Here is a 17,122-nt window from a genome sequence, read left to right as displayed (position 1 = left end):
GATACGGTGTTAAATCTGATTTATAATAAGAAGAATGCAATCTAGCTGTTGTAAGCAGCGCTCCCCAATAGTTTAACCCTCGTTAAACAGAGAGTCAGCTTACAAATCTCACTAACAACCTCCATGAACGGTCTCAAAGCTAGCAGAGCCCTAAGGCTCTTTTTAATAATTGGTATGATATACTAATTGATAAGGAGAAGTATTCTGGTAACCCTTTGGAGCATAAATATTCCTCAAGATCCTCCAATTATTAGTCTAAATATTCCACATATTCCCATCCATTACTTCTAAAAGACGAAAAAAAAAGACACTGATAATGACCGCTACAAAAATTATGAGTTTCGCAATCGCTACCCAAAAACGCCGTTCAATCCGGGCCCTCCAACCAATCTCGCCCATTCCAGATAGCAGCATCATCGAGCTCGCCTCCAGCGCTATCCTCCACGTGCCTTCGGCGTTCAACAGTCAAACTACTCGCCTCACCATCCTTTTCTCCGAAGCTCACCTCAAGCTCTGGTCTATCACAGCGTCGACCTTTGAAACACATCTCGGTGCCGAACGTTACAACTCCGGTCCTGCAGACCGTATCGCAGGGTACATGAAAGGGTACGGCACAATCCTATTCTGGGATGATGTGGAAGTGGTAGAACAGGCGAGGAACGGTGCGCCAGATGTTTATAAAGATAAGATGGACGAATGGATGCATCAGAGTAATGGTATGCACCAGTATTACCTGTGGGTTGCGCTTGAGGAGCAAGGATTGGGTGTTAATGTACAGCATTACAATCCGCTGATTGATGGCGAGGTAAAGAAGGAGTGGGCTGTCAGTGACAGTTGGAGGTTGAGAGCCCAGATGGTTTTTGGGTTACCTGAGAAGGGAATTGTGGTGGGGGAGAAAGAGCAGAAGCTAGCAATCGAGGAGAGATTGAAGGTCTTTGGTGGTGAGGGAGAGTCGTGAGATTATGTTACACCATTTAAGTTTTCGGTAAATTTTGTACATATTTTGCTGTCCTTTTCGTTTCATCCGATCGCTACTCACAAGAGTAGAGTACTTCTAAATATATCGATACCGTAATACCTCTGAAAGCTATCAGACAACCTGATAGAAAATAATATGTATGGTTCCTGAAAAGGACTATGCATCAAATGCCCCAATAGGGCAAAATAAAGGCTTGAGTTATATTTGATTAAGTATAACCTTTGAGTTTATTGCCCCTCGGCAGCGACTCGAGCAGCTCCCAAAGAGTACAGTTCCTCGAGATCAACAGCGACTTTCAGGGTTCTGTCGTGATTTGCTCCCAAAGCCTTCTCGAAACCAGACAATGCACGCACATACATCTCCTCTGCGTGAACAAATTTTCCTTGTTTGGTATAAAGCTTGCCAATGTCATAGACAGTATCCAATGTAGTGATATCTTCTGATCCCCAGGCCTTCTCCTTTGCTTTCAGGGCACGTAGATACAGCGACGTTTCTTTGTATAATTGATCATTCACTGAGGATTGAATTGATGCGTTCTGTTTGAATTCTAATTTTGGAGGATCCTTTACTTGAAAGGAGCTAGGTAAAGTATGTGATAAAACCTCTGTGTTTGGATCCGAGTTGCTTGGATTTGCGGGTGGGCTGGAATATTGTACAGTTGTTTTATTGGGCGGGTTTGTCACAGCCTCGAGATTTTTTTGAATGTCTGTAGACATCAGCATTATCCATGATACATTGTCCATCTGTTTTACTTTTTAACTAACCGTGAAAAAAGCGCTGAGCCCAGTCCGGGTTGCACGTGGTGAGATGAGTATAGTATGTCCCCCACCTAGCATTTACCCCTATCCTCTCAAAAAAGAGATCACATTGACGAAGAGAATCAGTATTGCTTGCGAGAATTTTGATATCCGGTAGAGGCAAAAAAGTCACTAATCCGACAAAGGCATTGATTGTGATGCTGCTCAAGTCGAGCCCGTCGGAACTGGGAGCATAGCGAGCTGCGGCCGTCACTTTGACGGACTGTGGAGTGCATCTCACGACTCGATTGTTATGGAACCTAGCATGTAGAAGATTTAGGGAGGCGACGCCTCGTTTTGCCTGGTCCAAACGTTCTGATAAGGCGTCGACATATAGTGAGAGCTTATTTAGTTGGTCCAGATCACATTCAGTAAAGGGAAAATGAATAGCTGGGACGTTATGGAAGAAAAAATGATCTGCCATGTTTCTTTGACTGCATGAACGAGTGCTTGGCGTATTCGATATCAGCTGGAATAGTATTTTATACCACTCCATCCTCGCTCGCAATGCCATCTGCTAGTCGATGGAGCTAGCATAGCGATTGCTAATGGAACCGCGCTAGCACACTGAGTGCAGATCGCCCACGCTAGCACGATGATGATAAATCAAGAACGCAATCGGTAACTGGACTAGCGAAATTGTTTTATCTGCATATCTTTTTTTTGTAATATGGATGACAGTCTCAATAGTGCTACCGATGCTGCAATACATTACTGTAGACCGTTGGTACTCATATGCACATATTGTACATACGCAACTGATAAATCTCCTTGTTACTGGAATAGCAAATACTGATACAAAAAAAAAAGTATTTGATGATATCAATCTTGAATAAATATGCTTTCCGCAACATAACATTGTGCTAAACAAAGAAAAACCACAACGCCGCCAACTTCCAGCTATAAAAATACGGAAGAAAAAAGAAATCACTGATGCTATGACAAAACTCAAACAGGCCAGACCCTAGTCATTGTAGCGAACTTTCAATATATGAACGAACAGAGCGTTTGGTCAATCGACTGTGCTATAAGTCGATTTCACCTTGTGAGAAGTCTGTGGTCTGGGTTGTATTTCCACAAAACTGTATGCAATTTGAAATTCCTGGCCAGCAGGATCAATTTGATAGTCAAGTGAGGCTCTCAGACAGCTGCGGAAATGGGCTGTCCAGTAGATGCCTTTCTCAACCGCAGACATGCTTACTGAAACCCGGCCAAGCGATGTCTTTGACGTCAAGAGATAGCAAAGATAGCTAGTCCATGAAATCGGCACGGAGAATCTTCTCCTGGAAAAAGTCTGGCTTGTTCTGCCTCGGCTCTCTAGGCAGCTCCCGCGTGGGCTGCTCCATGATGGCAATAGAAGCCGCTCGTTGGTGGCGAGCCTGCGGGTCATTGCTCATCGCCGGCTGCTGAGTTTGCGGCGAGGTAGAAAACCCGCCGCCAATAGAAGGGGCTCGTTCGGCTCTGTTTCGAAGAGCTGCGGACCAGTTAAAGCCCTCGCCTGTAGGTCGCCACGACAGGTTAGATTTTTCATTTGTCTGAATGTTTTTGCTAGTACTTGCAGCAGCAGAGGGTGGTGCAGAAGGATGGTCTTTGGCAGTGTGGGTCGACGACGAGGTGTTCCGCCTCGTCGCCGGAGAGAAGGATCCAGAAGAGGAGTATCTACCATTTGCAGAACCAGATCCGCCACGGGCCTCGCGCAATGCTTGGGCCCCGAACGACACCCGCCTGGCAAAGGGCGAGGTTGGTTGATTGGCTGGTGCACTCTCGCTGTCGTCTACGGCATCTTCATTGCTGACCGAGCTCGATAGACTCTCTCGTCGACCAGGGAAGTTTGTGAAGGGAGATGCTTGCGTGGGAGAGCCAGACAAGCCCAGGGTTGTAATCGACATGCGACGTTGGTTTGTGGCAGTGGAGATGGGGCCGGGGAAGGAAGAGCTATTACCTGCCGAATTGTTGTTGCTGTTGCTCATGGTGGCGCCGTTATGTCTCGAGAAAAGGGATCCTGGATTTAAGGAGGCGCGACGTTGAGGTGGTGGGGAGGACGTTGGTGAATTTTCGCGATTCGTGGACATGACCCGGTAATTTGTTCAGTTGGTTGGGAGGGTGTTGATGTTGTGTGTATGCGTTGCGTAGAAATAGATATGGGAGTCGAAATAGAAAAGCAGTAGGTGTTCGATAAGGCCGACACAGAACCACAATAACGATCTTGTTTAGGTCATTGCGCAATGACGTCAAAACAAGGTCGATCAGGAAAGAAAGGAAAGGAGAAAGATGGCGGCGAAATATCCAGCAGTCCGACTTTTCTTTCTTTGTTATCCGAAGGAGTGTTGGCTAGGACGATTGATCTAGCGAAATAAAAAAAGTGAGCAGGTGGACTCGACAGGTGGGGGGGGAATGAATTCGGTTGCAGCGGTGCAAACAAATATCCTTACCGAGGGATAAGATAATGATGAAGTTCGTTTTTCACACAAAGGATGGAAGAAAGGAATGAGAGGAGACAGAAGGGGAGAAGAAGGGAGAAGGCAGAAGAGAAGAGAAGGAAGGCATTAAGATGTAATTGCGGCGTCAGAAGGGGGCAGAAGGAGCTCTGGGCCGTGGAAACAGCAAAGGCGGGGAAGCGCAGCGACGCTAGGCCCTGGAGGGTGGCAGCGGACCCACCACACCGCAGATGTGACCTATCACATGGCAGATGGTCCTTTCGATCCTTTTCCGGCCACGTCCTTTCTTTCTGTTCTGTTGGCCTGTTAGGCTTTCCGATCCTACGGAGTTAACACGTTGGTTGCTGTTTTTGAAAGCCAAAATGGCCATTGTGCTGTAGCATCGGTGGTGAACACCTTGAGAAACAACCGCCAATCGACGCTAGAATCGGGCCTCAGGCACCAGCTCTTCACATGCCGTGCTCCATCCTCGTACGACTTCGCTCCCTACTGCTGCATAACTGCCCTGCCAGCTGTAGCATTATTCATGGCGCTAGTCCTCTCTAGGGACTAATGGGCCCGGTGACTAAGCATGATCTGACGGATCACCGTATCCTGTGGGGCGGGATGCGCGTGCTGATTGGCTCCCCCACAGAAACACTAATTTTTGCAATCGATGGAGTCGGCTCACCGTAGCCGGATGCGGCCTAGCGCCGTTTATAGTGCAACGGGCAATCCTCTAACACATGTTCATACCACGGCCTAGAGAGCATAGTATTAATTAATAATGGTGGTTAATACTTCCAATATTAACACAGCAACATCTGATGCCAGAGTCCGTGTCGGAAGGGATTTGAGTAATAGGTGCTGCCATCCGACCCAATGGCCTGCCTGCCGTCGAGTCTATGACGTCGTCGACCAGCGACGCTGAACTTTGAAGCGTCAAGTTTCCCCGTCCCCAGTCAACCGCCCGATCGGGATCGTCGAGTCTCGTTCTAGTGCTGACTAAAGCGTCTGTTTAGTGTTGGGACGGCACAAGCACACCCATGGGCCGGCTCGCGGCGGAAATAGTAAACAGTGAACACAAATTCGGCCATGAGTCACACTACCAACCAACCTAGGATCAGTGAACGTTGTGTGTTATTGCCACTCATTTTGAAGGGAACAGCTATGCTGCATTTTTGTAGATCACTTACTACCAACATTTGAAGCAGGGGGGTGTGACATAGCTAGTGGTTTTAGGATCTTATGTCTGCGTCACCTTGGCTGCATCGTCGATGCTTATTTAATTGAGTGACACTGTTGTTTGGTTGGCTTATTTATTTAGAATGGGTAACACACAAGGCAACCCTAGCATGCAAACCGGTTTCAATCTCAACTGGTCATGATACATGATACTAACAATGGTGGGAGGTCCTGAAGTCAGTTTCGCTTTCAACATACCCTATACTATTTTGTAGTAATTTCACTATTGAAAATATCAAAAACATATAATGGTATGAATATCATTCGACACAGGCCTAATAAGACCAAGTCGAAAAGTAGATAATGATAAAGTTTGATCATGGCCTGTGATGTAGATCTACAAAAACGTATTTTTTAATACCATCACTTGTTCCCGCCGAGATTGATAAATCTTGTGGCTTTAAAAAAATACCGTTCTTCATTTCTCTTTTATGTTATTTCATTAGCCATTGTAAGCGCACCGCCATCTCAAGCCAATCTCAAATGTATGTCCATGTCACTAACCCGCTATCCGCCAATGCCCATCAATACGGTCTCTGGAAACCAATTCCAGCCAGTCCGTTTGACGGTGTTGTTGGCCCAAGAAGATGGGAATGAAACAGCTGAGTCAGCCTTCTTCCGACGCTGGGCTCAATCTCAGTGCCATCGCGAGCGATTTTGACCTCACGGTTGGCATTCCAGGGGTTGCGCAGTCCTCGCGTACGATAAAACGGGACACGATCCGTCGACATCCATTGGATTCGGAAGGGTTTGCCTAGAGACTGCGCACCAGTGGCCCCGGTTTCGTCGGGTGTCTCGACGACACCCTTTTCACTCCGAGAGACATTTCCATCTACGCCGGGGCCCTCCTCATCGTCGTCATCATCATCATCATCATCGCTGCTGTTATCCTCACCAACACTCTTCTCTTCCTCATCATCGTCGTCCTCTGATGAATCAGCTTCCCAGAATATCGTGCCGCGGACCGAGTCATCGATGATTCTTCCTTTCGGGGCTGTCGCCGTTGCTTCTGTCGAGATCACCTCGAGGTCGTCTGTTTCAGCCAGAGTATTCCCGACACGCAATGGTGCCTCTCGAGCGAGATCGCCATCATCGACGATGGGAGAAGCCATTCGGGCGTAGCCAAAGTATTCTCCGGACTTGTTGGCTGAAAATATGAGGTACACATTATCCGCAGACTACCGCAATAAAAAGTTAGTCAAGAGTGGCCAGGAGAGAAAGACACCAGAAAAACAAGGAGCTCACATCGTATGCTTCGTTCAAAGTCACTTCGTTATGAGTCTGCGTTGCCCATACGCCGCTTTGGCGGCTCCCCTCGAGATCCTCGACAGTAAGGCTTTTGACAATAAAGAATCGCTCAGGCACTCGTGGCCGTTTCCGCGCGGGGCTCTCAGGACCACCTCCATCCTCTGCAGAGTGCAGCACGCTGGCATCCTCGCGGGCTGTAAAGGCGGTGTTGTTGTTGTTGACGTTGACGGCCGGCTGGGCAGGAGGAGGTTGACTCGACCCCGGCACGGTCACTCCCTTCCGCAGCCGACACACTAACCTCACACCGTGGAAGCGAGAATCATGGAACCGCGTGACTGCCGCCACACAGGCATCTTCGCCTTTGTAATTCACAAATGCGCAGTTACTCTTCGCTATCAGAAACACGCTTTCGATATCACCCGTCGCATCCAGAGAGAAATGGTCCTTGAGATCAATCACACTCGTCGCCGGCGGGAGATTGCCAACCCACAGAGCATGCCCAGACTGCTTCGGTTTCCGCGGCGGACCGCGTGGTGCACTGGATGTAGCTGTGAAGGGCAATCGCAATGCTGTCTGTTCGTCTGTACGCGTTGCAAGTTAGCAAGTCATTGCCGCATTCTCGAGGATCAGGGCTGAATGCATACCCGGACTATTCAAAGAACCTCTCCGTGAAGGCTTCATAGGAGAGGACCCGTCGACGATTGTTTGTGACACATCATAGTTTGCCGCAGAAACCCGTCTCTCTATCTCTCGTTTTGGCGGTGCTTGCGTCAATTGAGAGGGGTGGTAATCCTTCGAGGCCGTTGGGTTTGTTTCAAACCTAGTGTTGTATGGGTGCTGCGAGTAATATGACGGACTATACATTCCCGCATTGGCAGCTGGATTCGGCGGGTGATATGTTGCGTATCCCTGAGGTTGTTGCTGCATATACGGATTCTGATATCCTGGCGAATAGGGTACGTTGTACATGGGTTGGCCTGGAGTTTGACCCATGTAGGGCATGTGTTGAACCGGATACATAATCCCTGGCGATTGATGCGCCTGGACGTACTGTTGCCCAAAAGGAACCCCGGTAGCTTGATACGGGGGCAATGCAGGGTTCATGTCGGCCATGTTTAGTGGTATAGACATCTTGTCACGGCTTGGACGAGGCGCGCATTGGTGCGATCCTATGTTGTATTCTGCGCCGGAAAGTCGAATGGTGGGGTTCGCAGGACATGTTGACTTTGCAGGTTCTTGCAAGATTTGAGAAGAGCCACCTGGACGACAATTTAGCTTGATTAGAGCAAGAGCAGAAGAAGGGGTGTCAAACCTGAACGAGTTTTATTGATGGTCGATATCACTTCTATATCGGATGGTAACTTCTCCTCAGCAACCCCGTCTCGAGACCGGACTGGAGGAACATCGTCCATGGGGTCGATTCTGGCTAGAGAGTAGGGGGGGGGGGGGGGGTTTCTTAGGTTCGTTCTTTTCCTGATCGAAGGATTAGACAAACGATTTTCTAACGTGAGGCCGAAAAGCAGCAGACAAGCTAGTGAAGTAGGGAGGGATAAAGCGACAAAAAAAAGTACTTACCGTCAAGAGACAAGGGTGTACTTCCTCGACGTTTCCCTTGCTCTATAATGGGTGATTGGTCTAATGTCAGGTAGAACTATGTCAAGTTCTGTTCCGTTATTAGCGAATCGCAGCCAAGATGGAACGTCAAGGCAAATTGAAAAGCAAAGGGCTGAAACGACAATCAATATGCATGCAGGCGGAGAAAGAATAATAAACACCCGCACGGGTAGTGGCGATTTTGGGCAATGACAACTTCGAGCCGACTACCACACCACCAGAAAGTGGAGGAGACCGGCGCAGAATGGCCAGCGACCTAGGCCCACTGGTGTGGGTGAGAATAGGGTTCATGGATCACAGAGGTGGCAGGCAGATGCACCCAACGAGGATATGATCATGCAGAGGAACACACCGGTCAACCGGTCTGTTTGTTAAATAGCGGATCGGAAAAAGTGCGTTGAGAGTCGAGGGCGGAAACTCAACACCAAGTCCAAGTGGCTGCGAATACAAAAAGCCTTGTCTCTCCAAATACAAGCATTGGGCCGATGCGGGAATTGGGGACAAGCGAGAGAAAGGGGTGTCTTACCTAGCGGTCTAAGATTGTGTGGCCAATCCTTTTTCGGCCACGATGGCGTCGCCTTGGGCCGTTTGTTGATGGGTTTATCAATCACGCCCCAAATCAAGGTCCGATACCAGATTTATGGCTCGGATAAACCGAGGGTAAGTGAGTGCTTGTTTATATGCTCCTATCTAACTTTGATTGTCTGTCTGCAGCTAGAGCTTTGATTTAATGAATTGGAGTAACAAACAAGGGAACAGGGCTAATTGCCAGCGCTTACCGGGAGACCACTTTCAGATAAAACATCCAATGGCAGGCAACAGCTCGCAAGGAGCCCAAAAGATATATGAAATTTTACCCAAAGACTTGCTATGTGGGAAAGAAATATTTTTCCCTCATGCAAGCAATACTGGTCTTATAGCTGACAAGCGTCAACCAAGTGGAGAATGGAGATGATGATCTCTGTCAACGGGAAAACCGAGAGCGCCACAGAGAGTCGCCGATCCTTGCGCTCTGCCACAACACCTCTCTCCGACGTCCAAGCTGTGATTGCAGCAGTGGCTGAGATCAGTCGGGGGTACGAGCCGGGCGAATAATACAACAACAGGTAGGGCTGGAGCTTCACTAGCAGCTAATTAGAGCCCTGGGAGGAAACCACTTGATATGTCAATCCTTTCCCCAATGGCAAGCCAAGGCAACCTTGCAGCCTATCGACGGTGGATGATGATCGCAATGCAGAATGAAACTTTGCAAAACCCAATAAGAGCTGTAGGTGAAAGCCTAGTGGTGGACTTTGCGTTGCACTTTTTTGTGTAGTTTTGGAGGGCAGGTGACTATTTATGGTCGAAATAGATTCGTTGTCCCGGGGCTCCAAGAGCTAAGTGTTGAAGGTCCACCAGGATGGCCTTATTTATGTGGTGGCGGATGCCTGAACAGCCAACGACCTTTTTTCTATTAACCGAAACACGGGAAACTGCTGGAAGCAATTACGACGACAAGTTATAGTGGCTTATTGTGATCTGTAAGAGGAGTATAGATCGAGGTGTAGGTTTTGACTTTGGTCTCCACCGGGATTCGTAAATTCGGGAACGTTCTAAAGCGCCGTTTGTCTGTGATAGGATAGTAACAATAGAAATAAATAGAAATGTAAAATAAAATAATAATAGTAGCAGTAGTAATAGTAATTGTGGTAGAAAGGCAATCACTACTGTCTTCATTTCAATGTGGAGAAAGCCACCTGAGTTGGTCTGACATCGGCGGCGCTTGGATTGACGCAGCTATGTTTGTTTCTCGATAGTTCTGTAGGAAGTTTGGGTGCAGCCACATTTGCATATTATTACGGTACCTCGTTGGATCCTAATGGGTCTAGCTGGGATTGATTTACATAGGACAATACGTGACAGCGTACTAGAGTATACAATCGAGTCAACTTCCGTGTTCGGATGACGCCCTGTATAATGGCAATGCATTATCTCTTTTTAAAAAATATATCAATTAGGTCCAGATATATCGAAATACGTGATTACATAGTATCTTTTTTGGGGGGGTTAAAATCCTAGCTATTCATGTAATTAAATAAAATAAAGACAAGAGCTACAGTACGCTGGACACTGTATCTCATTTACCACCTATTGTTGATCTGTAACGCCTTACACCTGTGGTGCAGATCGCCGAGGCAATGATGGGGGTTGAGAGTCATGAGCACACTGCGATCGGCCCGCACGATCCTTTTTTTTTTCTCCTCCCAATTCCGCTATTATTATTATTTTTTGCCACCGCGAAACAAAAAGGTACAGTGTCAGTCGGGCCATCATTGGTGGGGATTGCCCTAGCATCCTCATATTATTATCTTTGTCGCAATTTTTGGGGGGGGAGTGTGACCTTCCACCAGTTGAAAAAGTGGCCTTGGCCTTAAGGAAGTAGTGCTCTGTATGTATGATTCTTTAGTACTCCGTAGAAATAATATTGATAATGTTTCTATTGTTGCCACATGATAGGGCCCGGAAAATTGTGGTCAACTGTCAGGGCTACATTCCCACTAGGTCCGAAGCTTAGACTGTTGCCGTCGAGCCGATGCTAGTGTCTCAGAGTACTTGCTGTTGACTGCTAGTTCTACTACTAAATAATGTATAAACCTGCACGGGAGCTGTCCACGTCTTTGCTCTCTCGTAATTGTCACGGTAATAGGGGGGTGTTTTTTTCATGTGGTGATACAGCTTGAGCAAGGGAATGGTCTTCCTTGAGGCGTGCATCCATACTTCATCCAGCTATAGCCTATATCGGATGCCGCCCCACAGCGCCCGGCATCAAATACCAGCCAATCATTCTTAATTCGGCTTTTCCTATTCGGGTACTTGTTCATATCGTAGTAATAATAATGTTCCTGTTGTAGAACAATATTCACTGATATTATTGGCGTAGGCCTTTAAGTCAATACTTGGACTCGAGCTGTATCTAATTTTTCAGTAGAATATTTATTCTAGCATTCGCATTCCTACAACCGATACCTTGATAGCGGCATGTGTATAGTCGCAGTTAAGCATTGATACTGAAACTAACGGCCTGTGTCTCACGGTCTACGGGAGTATGACTATGAACTCCGAAAAGTAACCAATGTGTCGGTGGAGCCAGATTCCTAATCAACACCCAAAGAAAATAATACTGTTAAAAAGAGCATCCTTATCATCAAATATTCAAAAGCCACACCGCCCCGTCCGCAAAAGCATCTGATTTCCCAATCGGGCGCCAACACTTGAGATGATGACGTCACCTGCCTGAATCGGCACCCTGGGATTTCCTAATATGACCCGAAGCCACCTCACTAGGGTGCGCCATGCATCCACATGTCTGCTCTAGTCAGCATGATTCAACGCTGTCACCTCGATTGAATTCGCCCCCCTCTCTCCAAAACTCCACTTTGACGTGTGTGATGGGATATTTGGCCTTTAGTCGTTCGTTCGCTGTTCCCCCGCGGGTCCGTCGGGCTATTTTATTACTATTCTGTTATGATAGATCCATAGTATTTAAATACGCAGTTGCATCTAGTGTGTGACATGTTGCTGATCATAGACAAATTCGACAACGAATATAATCAGCAATCAGCAATGAGCAATTCAATTCTCCGCATGGGGAAATGACTGTACAGAGTATACATTCTTTGTTTAAGTTCCTATTTTGCTCTTTCAAGGTATTTTTCTTCCTTTCGATACCTTGATTTTCTTTTTTTTCCCCCCTTCTCCCCTGGAAAATAGAATTCACCTAGCAAATCACCGACAGCCTTGTACTGCTGTAGTGACTGTACGGGCCGCGAGATGTGGATCTCCAACTCTATGTTGAGCCAAAGTAAACGCGGGGAGGGAAAAAAAGGTGCCAATCGTGCCTCTTTGCGGCAGCCGCACGACGTATGAGGCGTTGACTGGCGTGTTTCGGGGGCGCGCGGCACTGACGCTGGTTGACTCGTGCGCTGGGCAGGAGTGGGGCTGCGGATCTTAAGTGGATCGTGGCGTCCCGAACCCGTCTCCACTATATGCACTAGCACTACTTTACACTAGTCTGTTGACCCATGGTTTATTATGCATGTATGAATATTGGCTTGTTGCGAAAATACATGGAAACATTGTAAAATTTTCCCAGGTACTTCTATGTTTGTCAAAATTCCAAAACCTTGGGAGTCAAAAATAGAAAATGTAGACGCAATATATGTGATATCATCCGGATCTTTTAGCCTGACCAATCCTTGCATGCTCTCTCTGTATGTGACTTTTAATCAGTGGCGAATTCACAAATACAGACAGTTGCACAACATCATTATTATCCAGGTAGACAGAATCCTCGAAACCTGTAGGCAACAACAACAACAGCGCTTTCAATTTGCATGTGATTTTACAGACACTGCCACAGCCCATGGGTGTTCCGGGATGGGGCAATGCCCCCCAGATTTAACGATTCAACTGTCGATTCGAAAGGATACGATGGTTGATCATGACCTATTGGTTCTAGTCTAGCAATTTATAATAGTAAATTACTATGATTACACATATCCTTTTTATTATGACATTCAAATGTGAACACACCACAGGGAAAATCTACAATATGGCGGTGCATTGCCATAAATTACAGATAGTTTTCTTATTAGCAATTGCAAATGGGGTCTCAAATCTATAAGTGTACACAAAGTGGAGTCAAATCTATGCAAACAAACACAAGCCTGAGCAGAACAGTAAAAAATTAGCACATATTTCCAATTACTTAGATCCAATACTTACATGGTAAATATAAAAAAGGAAAAGGAAAACACCAGTTGACAACACATAAAATTAATCCACGATATAAACAAAAAGGATATCACCTTGGTAGAAATGATCAATAAATGCAAAACAAAAGGGTCAACGTCAGCCCGGCGCCCTGGAAAACCTATAAACAAACCCCATTCCATCCATCCACCTGGGAAAAAAGAAAAGACAAAAGTCCATAAAATAGATACCAATAAAAATTATGTCCAAAATCATCATGCTCCGGCCAGTCCAACATCCCATATAGCAATAGCAAGTAGAAAAACATACCACCAGGTTTGGCACTGCTTTTATTACATAAATATGAAAGAAGAGAGAGATATATATCGGGTCCATGGACCCTACTTGTCATTTCCAAGAGATGCAACTTTGCCGGCGAATCTGGCGCCTGCGCTGCCTCTCTTTTGTAATTTTTCTCGCTCCCTGCCGTCCAACGGAGCCAGAGCATGTGCTGCCGAATGGATCTCGGACCCTGAATTACCCCGGATCAGGGGAAATGCCGAAAGCGTGCCGCCACTTGAGCCCTGTTTTCCAGGTGTCCCCGGCGGAACTGGCGTCGTCGGAGCAGCATTCGATATAACTGCTGTGCGTTGGCTGACATATAGCTGAGCCGCCGCGGACAGCATTATCGGTGCTGGCTGGGGCGGAATCTCGGCGCCATTCTGGACGAGTAGTTCGGCGATTGGGAATGGTATAACTTTGGCGGGCGTTTTAGGGCTGGCGGTCATCCCTGGAGAGGTAGACCCAGGCGTGGCCGGGTCTGCGGCAGCGAGGGCAAGAAATACTGCATGGGTGTTGCGCGAGCGATCAGCAACATTGACGTTCGCTCGCAGTGCTATTCCCTGGAGAACACCTTGAATGTCGTTCCTTTTGATCGATGCCAGGAGCGTTTCATTGGCTGTTGGATAATGTGAACGACCCGCAGTCAAGGGCTGTACATATGCCCGGTCACTGTACTTGGCCGTGATGAACTTCAGCCTCTGCTCGCGAGACGACTGTGGCTGTGGCTTTTGCGATTGATCCAAATTCGCTTCCCACACCATGTTACTGACCCGATTTCCCACCTGCAGCAGAATCTCGACGATGTCGTTTGAAAACGAATTCACATCCAGAGTCAGCGATCGGACCTTGGAGATGTGAGTTCCAAGCGAGCGGTGAATACCACTGCATTCGATACACAGGACTATCCCGAGATTGATGGAAACCCACTCAACCTTGATTGTCGATGCGCAGTCGGCACACCACTTGTTCCCTTGGTCCGCGTCACGTATTGTTTGCAATAACTTGGCTGGGTTCTCTTCGTAACTGTTACTGTCACTGCGTATATAGCTGGGCCGCGCACCCACAGTCGTTCGCCGATTTACGCTACTCGTATTTGAAGATGTAGAATGTGAGTGTTGCCCAGAATACGAAGAGCTCTTGCCAGTCAGGATAGATCCAATGTCTCGTCGTTTGGCACTGCCGTCGCTATGGGCTGAAGATGGCATGGACGGAAGAGGGTTGCGGCCTTCTACTGCACTTTGTAGCGCATTATTAATTGCTGTGATCCAGGTGCTCATGTCTTCTCCCGAGGTCGCCTGATAAATGCGCTTGAACTGAGGCGTGATGACCTCAAAGCAAAACCGACGTTCGGCGTTCCTTGCTTCCCGCACAGAGGCCATTCGCAAGTCGATCGGGTCCATGTGAAGATCCAATCTTTGTTTCCAATTACTATACTCGGAAAGTTTCCCTTGGTCCAAAACAATCCAAAATCTGCTAAGGTCAGAAATACCCTCTTTGCTAAAAATTCAAGATATAAAACTTACTTATGCCACGCTTGCTTGTTGATACCTTTCGGATCGATATGAGAGCCAGGGCGCGAGAGAGCCCAGAGCAGACCTTCTTTTCTCTGTGGGCCTCCCAATTTGTCCGAGCCAGCCACAGAGAGTCTATCGTGTTCTTCGAGGTCCCGTATCCCCTTGAAGCGACTCGCGCTGGGATTTGTGCTGGCATTCGAAACAGAGCTTGTTAGATTAGAAGCTCCACTGGGTTGAGTGGTTTGTGAAGAGGCCGAAGACGCGTTACTATGAACGCTTCTGAGCTGTGATCCAGTACTGTCGGCTCTGTTGAGTTCTGATTCCGATGGCTGCCCGTTGTTCACAATACTACTTATCGCACTCGGTGTGGAAAAGTTTTCTGGCTCTACGTAAGTCTTGGTGCTTTTCTCCAAGACCCTTCGTTTCGTCTCTCTTTCTGTCCGTTGGAACTGAAACTCTTTGTCGGCCTGGTCGACTTCCCGCACAAGGGCTTCTAGTTGGGGAATCATTTCGTCCACCTTCTTTGCCGTCGAAAGATAATTTCTGGCCTGTGTCTCCGCGTATTTCGTCAGATGAGAGAGAACCTCTTGTTCCTTTCGACCTCCGTGGAGATCTTGCATAAATGACGAGTAGTCGAAGCGCTTCAACTCAAAAGTCCGCCGCTTCGCTTGATACTTGGAATCACTTTCAACCCGCTTTTTCTCTTTCAAAGAGTCCTGGCGTTGGCCCAGATAGCGCCCGACGTAGGCATAGTAATCTCTGCTTTCTTCATCAAAGTCCTTCTTTTTAGACTCGGCTTGCTTAATGTCATTCGTGTATAGCTTGGAGAGGGGATCGATGACTAATTTTTGAAGGTGCTGTGCGTTGACTTGCTCAAAATTAAGGATCTCACGCGCAATCCTCTCGAAATAGTGCTCCATAGCAGGCTGAATAGCATTGGCGTTGGAGCTGGAGGCGTCATTCAAAGCCGAAATGAACCCATGAACGGCTTCATTACAAGCGACCTGCGCCGTATAGGCTGCTTCTGCTTTCTTCAGCACCTTTTTTATTTTTGTGCGCATGCTTCCAGTTTTTTGCTCTAGAGATTTCATCGTAGCCCGAAAGAGAGGTCCATCTTCCACGGCACCCATGTCTTCCCCTGGTCGAGAAGGGAGATCAACTTTCACCGGAACAGGAGCGTTAGACGATGGCAAATCTGCCGGTTCCCCAGGACTAGCCAAAGGGACATCTGTATCGCTCAGGTGAGACAAAATCGACTGAGAAGAAGGAATTCGATTGCGATTGGGAGGGGCGGTTATATCTAGACTCGGCGGGGACAGTATCTGTGGGCTGGGCAGAGGTCGTGCTGTATTCTGCACCCAAAACGTAAGGTTCGCAAGCGTGTTTAATCGGTTTGTTCTCTGGTCGTAGTCGAGAAAGCTGCAACTGTTCCTCCACCCGCCACCCTTGTCCTCGATCACCTTTGGAGCTCTCCATTTCCATGTCCATTCAAACTGAGTTGAAGGACTGCCGCTGGTGGAGAAGTCCCCGACAAACTGTACATTTGAGTTGTTTTGGAGATTGGGGTTGGCATGGAATTCTCTCGTGATGAGGTTATCTAGCTCCTTCACGTTGGACGCGTGCGCAAACGTCAAGCCTGTGAGAGCGGTGTCGATGGATTCCGGTAATGACGTCGAGACGCCATTTACGGTGGAGTTGAAGACATTGCTAGTCTGTGTCTGTCTGATAGTAAACAAGAATTTGAAGGAGAGTTCGTCGTCGTTGGTCAGCCGGAGAAGGAAAGAGGGGGTTGATGCGGACGCAGGAGGATCGGGATCCTAGATCAAAGACGGGTTTGGTCAGCTCTTTGTGCAACGAAGTCCAAAGATGAGCTACGGTACCTGGACATATTCCACCGGGGTATCATCACCGCTGTCGCGCTTGGCGATATATCGGGCGGCCGGAAATGCGTTTGGCGAGAGATGGAGAAGAACCTGGTTCCGCGAATTCGTAACGGTTATGCTGGAAATCGCGACTGGGCCAGACGCGACCCGGTCAGCATATGTTTCATGCCAAGTTCCATTTCCGAGACTCACATCTGTTCTGGTCCTTGAAAAAAAGAGCCCCCGAATCATCGATCCGGCTTCCTACGTTTCCCATTTTTGCCTCTTCCCTTTATTTCTTCTTTTCTTCTTCTTCCTCCCTCTAATTTTCTTTCCAAATTCGGTGCGATTCTAGTTTCAGGCTGCTGCGAGA

General features: G+C 47.6%; 5 protein-coding genes across 5 annotated transcripts; 1 reads left to right on the top strand and 4 right to left on the bottom strand.

Moving 5' to 3' along the window:
- Positions 1-334: 334 nt before the first annotated feature.
- On the top strand, positions 335-958 carry TRUGW13939_09659 (uncharacterized protein; the record flags this gene model as incomplete). The annotated part of the gene is made up of 1 exon (XM_035492779.1): positions 335-958. The coding sequence occupies one exon, from the start codon at positions 335-337 to the stop codon at positions 956-958; it is 624 nt and encodes a 207-aa protein (XP_035348672.1).
- Positions 959-1,206: 248 nt separating this feature from the next.
- TRUGW13939_09658 (uncharacterized protein) lies at positions 1,207-2,200 on the bottom strand (the record flags this gene model as incomplete). The annotated part of the gene is made up of 2 exons (XM_035492778.1): positions 1,207-1,685; positions 1,744-2,200. The coding sequence occupies 2 exons, from the start codon at positions 2,198-2,200 to the stop codon at positions 1,207-1,209; spliced, it is 936 nt and encodes a 311-aa protein (XP_035348671.1).
- Positions 2,201-3,026: 826 nt separating this feature from the next.
- On the bottom strand, positions 3,027-3,848 carry TRUGW13939_09657 (uncharacterized protein; the record flags this gene model as incomplete). The annotated part of the gene is made up of 1 exon (XM_035492777.1): positions 3,027-3,848. The coding sequence occupies one exon, from the start codon at positions 3,846-3,848 to the stop codon at positions 3,027-3,029; it is 822 nt and encodes a 273-aa protein (XP_035348670.1).
- Positions 3,849-5,962: 2,114 nt separating this feature from the next.
- On the bottom strand, positions 5,963-8,098 carry TRUGW13939_09656 (uncharacterized protein; the record flags this gene model as incomplete). The annotated part of the gene is made up of 4 exons (XM_035492776.1): positions 5,963-6,616; positions 6,684-7,267; positions 7,331-7,945; positions 7,999-8,098. The coding sequence occupies 4 exons, from the start codon at positions 8,096-8,098 to the stop codon at positions 5,963-5,965; spliced, it is 1,953 nt and encodes a 650-aa protein (XP_035348669.1).
- Positions 8,099-13,432: 5,334 nt separating this feature from the next.
- Positions 13,433-17,026, bottom strand: TRUGW13939_09655 (uncharacterized protein; the record flags this gene model as incomplete). Its single annotated transcript, XM_035492775.1, has 4 exons — positions 13,433-14,843; positions 14,897-16,704; positions 16,768-16,901; positions 16,963-17,026. The coding sequence occupies 4 exons, from the start codon at positions 17,024-17,026 to the stop codon at positions 13,433-13,435; spliced, it is 3,417 nt and encodes a 1,138-aa protein (XP_035348668.1).
- Between the last annotated feature and the right edge of the window lie 96 nt (positions 17,027-17,122).

The sequence above is a fragment of the Talaromyces rugulosus genome, chromosome V (genome assembly GCF_013368755.1).
Source record: "Talaromyces rugulosus chromosome V, complete sequence".
Classification (NCBI taxonomy): Eukaryota; Fungi; Ascomycota; class Eurotiomycetes; order Eurotiales; family Trichocomaceae; genus Talaromyces; species Talaromyces rugulosus.
The sequence above is the reverse complement of the archived record's forward strand: the minus strand, read 5'-3'. Positions and strand labels throughout refer to the sequence as shown.